Source organism: Anoplopoma fimbria, chromosome 1 (assembly GCF_027596085.1).
Source record: "Anoplopoma fimbria isolate UVic2021 breed Golden Eagle Sablefish chromosome 1, Afim_UVic_2022, whole genome shotgun sequence".
In the NCBI taxonomy this organism is placed as follows: domain Eukaryota; kingdom Metazoa; phylum Chordata; class Actinopteri; order Perciformes; family Anoplopomatidae; genus Anoplopoma; species Anoplopoma fimbria.
Window position 1 is genome coordinate 25,599,289 of NC_072449.1, and position 10,233 is coordinate 25,609,521.

The 10,233-nt window shown below is 37.6% G+C and overlaps 1 protein-coding gene across 1 annotated transcript in view; it reads left to right on the plus strand.

Annotated features, from left to right (window-relative positions):
• The first annotated feature begins 8,056 nt into the window (after positions 1-8,056).
• The window catches only part of gbe1b (glucan (1,4-alpha-), branching enzyme 1b), a 75,700-nt gene continuing 73,523 nt past the window's right edge, over positions 8,057-10,233 (plus strand). Inside the window, exon 1 of the mRNA XM_054598341.1 lies at positions 8,057-8,587. Within this exon, the coding sequence (XP_054454316.1) occupies positions 8,490-8,587 (98 nt within the window). The 5' untranslated portion in view covers positions 8,057-8,489. The remainder of the gene's footprint in view (positions 8,588-10,233) is intronic.

The window sequence follows — 10,233 nt, forward strand, 5'->3', positions numbered from 1 at the left end:
GAGAGAAGAAATGAATATTACAAGGTTATGGTATTCATTGAGTAAATAAATAATAAACACTGTAGCATTTCAATATTTCTGTCAAAGATATGGTAGTTTTAATTTGAATAAAGAAAGAAAATCAATAAATGCAAAATAATAACAATTTTATATCCAGGGCACAGATCAAAATAGAGAGTTTTGGTGCAAAATTAATTTGAAAAGCAAAAATCAGTTCCATTGTTATGTGTAAATATAACAGTTCCTAAGAAAATATTGTTATTGTGAAGAGAATCAACACATATTTGTAACGCACATTCACAATGATTCAAATTGATAATAAAAATATTTTTTCATTTGATAATTGCCTTTAATGATACATTCAGGCCATGTTAACACTAACATGTTCTCCCTCTGTGACAAGCGTGAGGGAAAATTAATATTACAAGGTTATGGTATTCCTGACTGAACAGGTTATGTGCCTATAAGTTAAGTACCCTGTATATTAATGGATGTGTTCTGTGAAAGTATGGGCACAATTCAGATCTTCAAGGCATTCATGCATCCATTGAGGCTAATGGAGGACATTATGTGCCTCTTGACTTAATTACTTTAATGCAAATGTTCACCGGTATGAATAAATCACTGTTTTGGACTTGGAAAATAAACTTAAAAGGAGAACAGCCTGCACATGTCACTTCATTATCACCTTACAGTTAAAAGACAACACTTAAGACAATATTCATAGTAATACTAAGACGAAGAGAAAGCTGCACATTCTCATGTACAAAACCATGCTGAGGTCTCTGCAGCTTGTGACTTCTTTGTACCAAAAAAAAGAAATAAAAGATATTAAGCTCTTATACTCATTTTTTTTACTAATGTTCTTAAGTATTTTATTAGCCCTCTGTCTTCTAAATAACAGCATCTGGCTTAAAAATAAGATAGGTTTGTTTCTTGTCACTTTTTCAATGTTTGATTCTTGAAAGGTTGTGGAGTACACTGTACACAAAATGTTAATACAGCACATGCATTTGTTGTTTTGATGCCTCTTTTATCTTTGCAACAAAATGGAAATTTGGCACGTATGATCGACTGCACTTTTATTTCAGGGTTCAAGGGCTAAATGTTTGTAAAAAAACATATGCGTTGTTTTGATTTCTCATCCTTATCTCATCTCAACCAGTATTTTACAGTAAAATATTCCTCTGTTCCTTTTCTCTGTTTCAGGAGATGGACTGATACTTTGAAATCCAGCCCTTTTTTATTTGCAACATACCTTGTAGCATTTTGCAGGTTTCAGACACAGTCGGATTATGTTTGTCAAGGACATAGAGGGACATTATATCCTCATGGTGTGTGTGCCATGCAAGTCAATAATGAGCACGGCAGGTACTGAATTAGTCATCAAGATATGTATTATATTCAATATTGAGAAGAGGCCAGTGTAATTATTTTTCTCTAACCTTATTTGACAATCGTCTCCTTGTTTCTGTTAAGGAAGCCTTGACTTCCCCTCACTGAGGCCCAGCTGAAATTCGGCCTCTTCACCCTCTTTCTCTGTCGGCATCCCTTGAGTCCCCGCTGCTCGATTTAAACCATTTGGCCTGTTATAGTGTGAGGTCAGGTGTTAACAATCCTCTTCTTCTGAAGGGGCTGACTAGTCTGAAATTCATAAATTAGTTTTGCCGAAATCCCTGAGTGTGGGGATACAGGCTCCGCTTGCCTCCTCATGTCCTCAACCTACATCGGAAACCGTGACGTCAACCGCAGGAGAAAACTTTGTAATCATATATTTTAAACTCACTCAACAACTCCCCAATACTACTGTGAATCAATAAGAAGGAGTACACATGCGTGTTTGCACGTTAATGTGACGTACCAAAGGCATATCTCAACTCTTTGAAGAGATTCATTTACCTGGAGGGCTCGGTCGACGCATGCCTTGTGTTCTGCTTCACACATACGCACTAAAATCGCTGCTCCACCTTCTCTGATGTCTCTCATTAAAGATCTCCCTCCCTGTGTCAGTCTGCGGTCCTTTCTGAGATCCCAGCTCCTCCATCCTTGAAATTGAAGGCTGGAGTGGATCTTATCGCCTCTCATTAGCTTCATTCCCATTCTATCTGGCTCCCTTTATTGCCTGGCGTTAACCTTCTCACTCGGTAGCATTCATGGAGAAGTGGTGTCCTTCTGTCAGAGGAATTATATGAGATGCAATATTTCAGCACACTTATCCCTGACATATAGCTTGAACCCCAACAGAAAGCGCTTGTCTGTATTGTGCCTGGATCATGTTGCAATACCTACTTTAATTTCTTTCAATTATCATACATTTCTATTCGGTGTCACTGAAACCAATAGGAGCATATAAGCAGTTTCATTTATATAGCTCCATTTTAAAGGAACTGTTGCCAAAGAAAATGCATCGTGAAGTGCATATTTTATATTGAAGGTGTTCATGGACTGTAAACCACAAAACTGTCTCAACCTAATTGTTTGATGAGGAATTATCTAACATTCAGTTCCACAGACTCTGAAATTAGCAGCAATTTGAGGCTCAGAAAATGTATACTAATTATGTTGTTGGATGGATGCAGTTCCAGAAACATTGCCTTATGCTTTTGTTTAGTTTGATTGATGTATTTTGCATTGATGCAAATAAATTCTCCCTTTTTTTCCCCAAATCACAAACAGAAGAACCGACTCTACTCCTGTCTGACAGCACAAGTTGGGAGATGTCTGTTGTTTTGAAAAGCTGCTCCCATAAAAATATCTTTCCTCAGTAGACTGCTGTGAGGCAGCGTCCTGTCCACGCAGTCACTTAAATACAATCGCTCCTCGACCACCAAAAATACATCATCTTCATCTTAATCAAGTACTGCGCGTACAAAATCAGAGTTGCAATGCTCAGAGACTGTGCTTGTATCAGAATCAAATCGGCTGCAAATATGGATAAAAGTGAGAGACATTAATTTATATCAACATTAAATTGATCTGTACTCTTCCTTGGCCATGATATGTGGAAATATAATGCGTTTGTTTGTTTTTTCAGGTTTTTTTTAAATGGTTGTCAGCTATATTCCCTACTTTTTTACAATTTTTTTCTAAAAAACTTGTGACTGCAACTTGCATTTTTTATATCAATCTGATGGATCTGTTTTCTTCTTCATCTTGTCTTAGCACAAATCCGGAGAAAATTCAATATATTGGTCAATGCTTTGGCTGGATAGTGACTTTTTCGTATGATCTTATATCTAGTCTTTGGGCACAGGGAACTTCTGTTTTTGCAATATACTCTATTATATTGTAGTCGTCCCATGTGCCCAAATATAGTTCAATCAAGCATTTGGTATCTATGTAATCATCAATCATTTGATAAATGAGATGTTATCATTTTCCCTCATTTTTACTGTCGATAAAAGTGTGGGGATTTTTTCATGTGATCTAAAAATGCCAAAGCTGTACCATAATTCAAGACTTTAAACCGATCAGAACAAATGTTGTGGGCTTTTTCCCCCTCACCAGTCTTTGGGCACAAATGGGTTAACAAATATCAGGGTCTTATAGTATCACTATCTATCTTATCTTGAAAGAATTTACCAGCTCCTTTTTATTTTCTCTGCTCATTTACTTGCCTATTATAGTTTCCTCGCATGGCCCTCAGAAACATCGCACATGATTTAGCATTTCATTTCCACATCAAACCGTCAACTTCTCTGTTACGAAGATATTTTGAAAAGCAGTTTTCCTTTACATTGTCTGTGTATGGCATCTTTCAAAATGAATCAAAACATTACTTTTGCTGACTTTTTCAAACGAAAGTATGGCACAAACTTTTACATGCAACGAGTTGAACATTTTCTCCAAACATCTTTTGCATTTCTCCACCACAAGAAAAAATGTACAATTATATAATTATATTCTTAGTACTTAAAAAGATTATGTTTTTTTCCCCTTTTTTTTTCTTTAGCCTTTATGTTTATCCAGGATTCCTGCGGAGTAAACATGCCTGCTCTCTGCCCCGCTCCACATTAATACGATTGCATGCAGTCATATGTTGGAGCCACTGCAATTAGGACATAGAGATCATACCCAAAGCTTTGCTTTTCAAAGAGATGCTGCTGCTATTAATGCACAATTAAAAATGTTTTTCATCATTTTTAATTGTGTAATAAATAGCTGAAGGCAGTGTCTGTCTATTCTTATGACACATTGTTTCTGATTAAAACAATTTAGAGCCACAGTTTTATTATTCACTGACTCCCCTTCTATCTTCCAGCAGCTATATTGTTTTGCCTTAGAGGTGTATTATGGAGATTGGACACTCTGGGAAGTAATTCTCTCAGCTTGGATGCATTAAAATATTTTGATGAATAATTACAGGTATTGAAAGACTAATTGTATATTTTCATTACACATGATATCAGTGTAGCATGCTTGTATACTCACATCAATTTAGTCGAATGAGAAGCTTGTTTGTGTCGGCTTCAATTAAAGTCACACTGGCAGTCGAAACTAGCATTTCAATTGTGTTTTGCATCTGTCATAGTCTCTCCAACTAAAATAGGATTCTGCGGTGGGACATACAGTTCAGCACCACAGGGAGGGGATGCTCAAAGCTTCTTCATCAACATCATCTGAATTCTCTCTGAATGAATAAATTACTGCCACTCGAAGGTTGTAAACATGGTGTCTTGGGAAAAGGAAATGGAGAAAAGGAAGATTTTGTGGGGGTGAAATTTGGGTGAATAGGTTGGGAGGAATGGAGTCATGCTGTAATGAATCTGCCCCTCTCAGTTTGATTCTGCATCAAAGATAGAGGAGTTTTAAGCCTATAAGCCATCGTTGACAAGGCACCTTCAGGTGGTAAAACTAAAAGAACATGTGTGTAATGTGATGGTCAAGCCTGCGTCAACCACAACAAACCACAAAAGTCAAGCAGACCCACAGAAAACAACAGTAGGACACATACCAAGCAATTATTTTGTCAACTCCTAATGTCCTCCTTATATATTTCTGTCATATTATTTCTGTTCCTGTTGACATGTTAAATCATTTTTCAGTGTTAACCCTTTAGAGCTCTGTTAGCTGACTTGCTCTGCTTCGAAAAACCACATTAAGATCAGATTGCCTGACTTCTTTTTTAGCTGACAAATGTTGCATTCAACCTCATACAATCCATCTTTGTAGCTGCCTTTGTAATTGTGTGATTCATTTCATTTCATTATTTTGTTTACTTCATGAAATTTGTTGTAAGTTACAGAAAGGCTGGTGTGGTTTTCTTTTTTAAAGCTGCTGTCAGACTACAGTTTAGACTCTGCAGTCAGTAAGTGTATAAGTATCAGTATCATCAGTGAAGTGCTATTTCGCTCTATATTGACCTTGTGCAACATAAGCAATTTTATAAAATGGAAGTATTTTAGCTTGTAGTCTTTCAGAGTGCTCTCAACCTTTAGGGACAGTTTGATAATCTTCAACAGTTGAGTTATGTCTGCTTTTCTTAGCTGCTAAAAGCAGACCTGTGAAACAAGGAGCCTTTGAACAGGGCAGTAATGAAAAACAGGCTGCCAGAAATACCACATCTGGTGGGAAAACAAATATTTATTTTCTATTGCAATTTTACGTGTAAAACATATCAGTGTCCTCCATTACAGCTGAGCAAATGGTTTAACTGAATCAGACAGATTGCCTAGGTAATATAAATTGTGGTTGCTGCTCATTTTGCCGTATTGCTTACAGATAGCCTAAAATCAATCAAGCGCCTCCTTCTGCTCATCGAGTTAACACCCTTCAGATAAAATCTAATGTTTATGTCAGCTGTTGTCATTGGGTTGCCAACTGTGTCTTTCCACACACCCCTGTAAATATTTGTTATTTAGCTGTGAATCCCAGAGACTACATTTATTGGCATAACCTTTGGGGATGGACAGTAACACGCTTGTTTCCTCTATTACCAACAGATGGCTCTTTAGAGCGACACCCCCCTTGTGACTTTTAGTTGGGACAGTTTTATTTTGTGACAAGGACAACACTTTCAGGAGCTGTGCTATTTCTTCATTCAGTTTGCATATTTATCAGCCTTTTTCCAAGAGGGGTTTAATCTAAATTATAGCAAGGTTATCCTTCTCGAGTCCATTAAGCTAGTTCTGCCATTTCGCTGAAGTAGTTTCTAGCAGAACATGAGGCCACGGACAACAAGATCAAAGCATTGAATTTTAGAAAGACATTGAGATTAAAAGGAAAGAAGTCACTACACACACACACACACACACACACACACACACACACACACACACACACACACACACACACACACACACACACACACACACACACACACACACACACACACACACACACACACACACACACACACACACACACACACACACACACAGCCACACACACACAGGTGCTTTTGTGTGCCAGGGAGTTTGAGGTTAAACAAACTTTTTACTTTGCCCAAATCAATGGGATCTGGCTTGATGAGGTCTGTCTCGGTTCATGTCCTTAACTGAAAAACAAGAGAATTAAATCCATGCAGTTTGTTCTAATGAAGTTTAATGTAAGTCTATGGAAAAGTGGCCAGTAGTATTTGTAGTTGTTCCAGTGGTGGAAAGAAGTATATATATTGAGTATATTTACTCAAATTCTGTCCGCACAATTTTACGCTACTTTATAAGTCTACTCTACATTTCAAAGGTGGATATTTTTATTTATTTATTAATTAAACTGAGCTCCGCCTTCATCAGCTGTCATAGTAAATCAATATACACATGAATGCACCACTTATTCAAATCCAATAATTACATTATTTTGCATGAGTACTTTTACTATTGGTAAATTCAAGTATATCCTCATTCTAATACGTGTGCTTTTACTTAAGTAAACATTTGAATGCAGGGCTTTTACTTAAGAGTATTTATACACTGTAGTGTTATTACCTTTTACTCAAAATATTCACTGCTTGTTGGTATTCATCCTTCATGTTAGTCTCACCTAACAGTGTTGCTAGGATAAAGATCATGGGGTCACCGAAATCCTTAGGAATCATCCTTTATGACAATGAAAAAAATACAAAATGCACTGTAATATGGTGTGTATTTGAAGAGATAACAGACAAATCATTCTATCCTAATTTTGAGTTGAGCTACTGAGCACCAGAGACATTTAAGGCCGCTGCATTTTGCACTCGTATTAGTTGTTGCACTTACTGTATTTGTATCAGTTCGCTGCACTTATTGAATTTGTATTTGTTTACTGCACTTATCCTATTCGTAGTAGTTTGTAGCACTTATTATATTCGTATTAGTCTGTTGCAATTATTGTTTTCGTAGTAATTTGCCTCTGCACTATACTTTTGCTCTGGTTTATGCTTTAAGATGCTTGTTTAAGAAAGGAGATGCACTTATGACTTCTGGTGACTAGTAGTTCTCTTGAATACCTATGTTGAATACACTTCCTGTAAGTCGCTTTGGATAAAAGCGTCTGCTAAATGACTGTAATGTAATGTAATGTAATGTGTTGCTAGGATAAAGATCATGGGGTCACCGAAATCCTTAGGAATCATCCTTTATGACAATGAAAAAAATACAAAATGCACTGTAATATGGTGTGTATTTGAAGAGATAACAGACAAATCATTCTATCCTCATTTTGAGTTGAGCTACTGAGCACCAGAGACATTTAAGGCCGCTGCATTTTGCACTCGTATCAGTTCGCTGCACTTATTGAATTTGTATTTGTTTACTGCATTTTGTATACTTGCCTCTGCATTATTATATTAGTGTTTGCAATTATTGTATTTGCTATACTTTTGCTCTGGCTTATGCTTTGAGATGCTTGTTTAAGAAAGGAGATGCACTTATGACTTCTGGTGACTAGTAGTTCTCTTGAATACCTATGTTGAATACACTTATTGTAAGTCGCTTTGGATAAAAGCGTCTGCTAAATGACTGTAATGTAATGTAATGTAATGTGTTGCTAGGATAAAGATCATGGGGTCACCGAAATCCTTAGGAATCATCCTTTATGACAATGAAAAAAATACAAAATGCACTGTAATATGGTGTGTATTTGAAGAGATAACAGACAAATCATTCTATCCTCATTTTGAGTTGAGCTACTGAGCACCAGAGGCATTTTGTATTAGGGTACTATCTTTTTAGCAGTTGGATTTTTTTTTTTTTTTTTTAATAACCACAAAATCAAGCAGACAAACAGCCTATAAAAGCTGCACGTCTGCACAAACAAACCCGAGTCATCTTCCTCTGACGCGCCAGATGCTTCCTCTACTGTCATCTTAAAGTTACACTGTAACACGGCACAGCACGGCTCGGCTCTGCCTCCTGTCTGACCCGCCGGAGAAACCTATTGTGATGGGACGGACTTGGCACACAGCAGCAATGATGCGTCGTCGTGTCCGGATATTGTAAAGACGCGCACAATGCACAGTGCGTCCGGCTGAGCGACGAGTCGGTGCTCCATTGGTTTCGCCTGGAGGAACCATGGCAGACCGAGAGGATAATGTTTCAATTCCCGAGTTCAGCTGCCTTCTCCAAATGGATCCCTGTCTCAAAGCGTACGAGAAGGACTTCAAGAGGAGGTAAAATGCGGCTTAAAACGGCGCTTTGTGCACTGCTTAACGCCAAAAACCCCTGGGTGAAGCGAGCAGGAGCCAGCTTTACGATGACATCCGTGTCTCGAAATAAAAACGCACAACTAACAGATTAAAAGCGATGTTTGCAACACATCTGGCACTTGCCCTCTGCTCTCAGGTTTGACTTTATGTATCTCTCGCTTTGACCCCCACCTCCACCACCACCACCACCCACCGGCTGGATAACAAGCACTGATGTTATTCAGCTTATGTGAAATGAATGAATGGTTTTTATTCTACGTAGTTGCTGAGGAAGGAGGTGTCGTGGCTCTACTTCCACCTCGTTTCGCAGTCAGGTGACTCTGCATCTGAGGTGGTGCTTTGGGCTGAAAGCATCACATTGTAGCCTCCTGCAGGCCTCGGCCCTCATTATGACGCGTTGTCCTTGTCATTGTGTCCGGTTGTTATCAAGGCATCAGTTGTCCTAAAATGTGTTTTTTTTTTTTTTTTATAAAAATTGGATTACATTACATTACATTACATTACATTACAGTCATTTAGCAGACGCTTTTATCCAAAGCGACTTACAGGAAGTGTATTCAACATAGGTATTCAAGAGAACTACTAGTCACCAGAAGTCATAAGTGCATCTCCTTTCTTAAACAAGCATCTTAAAGCATAAACCAGAGCAAAAGTACAGAAACAAACTAATATGAATACAATAAGTGCTAAGCGGAAGGCTCAGGGTGCAATACCATAACTATAATTATTCTCTCTGTATTTATAAGATTTTTCTCTTAGTTATTGTGGGTTTTTTTCTTACTTACTTGTTTAAAATACTTGTTTGTTTTTTCTACTATGTCTCTTGTTTGCACTATATCTATAAAGGATATATAAACTACAGTACATTACATTACAGTCATTTAGCAGACGCTTTTATCCAAAGCGACTTACAGGAAGTGTATTCAACATAGGTATTCAAGAGAACTACTAGTCACCAGAAGTCATAAGTGCATCTCCTTTCTTAAACAAGCATCTTAAAGCATAAACCAGAGCAAAAGTATAGTGCAGAGGCAAATTACTACGAAAACAATAATTGCAACAGACTAATCCGAATATAGTAAGTGCTACAAACTACTACGAATAGGATAAGTCTTCCAACTCGGAGCACACACTGTATAGTACTATGTGATTGGCTTTTAATTATTTTTTTTGCAGGGTGCTCTGCAACACGAATAACCTCACACAGTCATTTACTTTATGCTGCATGTTTTTTCTTCTTCTTCCCCTTTCAGCCTCCATTTGGCCTCCATACAAATTAATTATTTGGGTGGAAGTCTTAAGTAGCTGACTTTTTACTGTCTGTGTGTGCTAATACTGATTGTGCAGTGTGTGTGTGTGTGTGTGTGTGTGTGTGTGTGTGTGTTTGGGCTAATGCATTTAATAATCACGGTTTATGTCCAGCACAAATTCCAATCACATTGTTTGTGTAGTTGCCAAAGTATGATGGTTGATGGTCTCAAGATTTTATGACCGGTGTAGAAATGTCTCCATGATCCATCTTCCTAGTTGAGTCATATATTTGTGCCAGCAATGCACAAACCAAAGAGGAAAGTTCTTCTAGATAATGTAACGGCCTTGTTTACTGACAG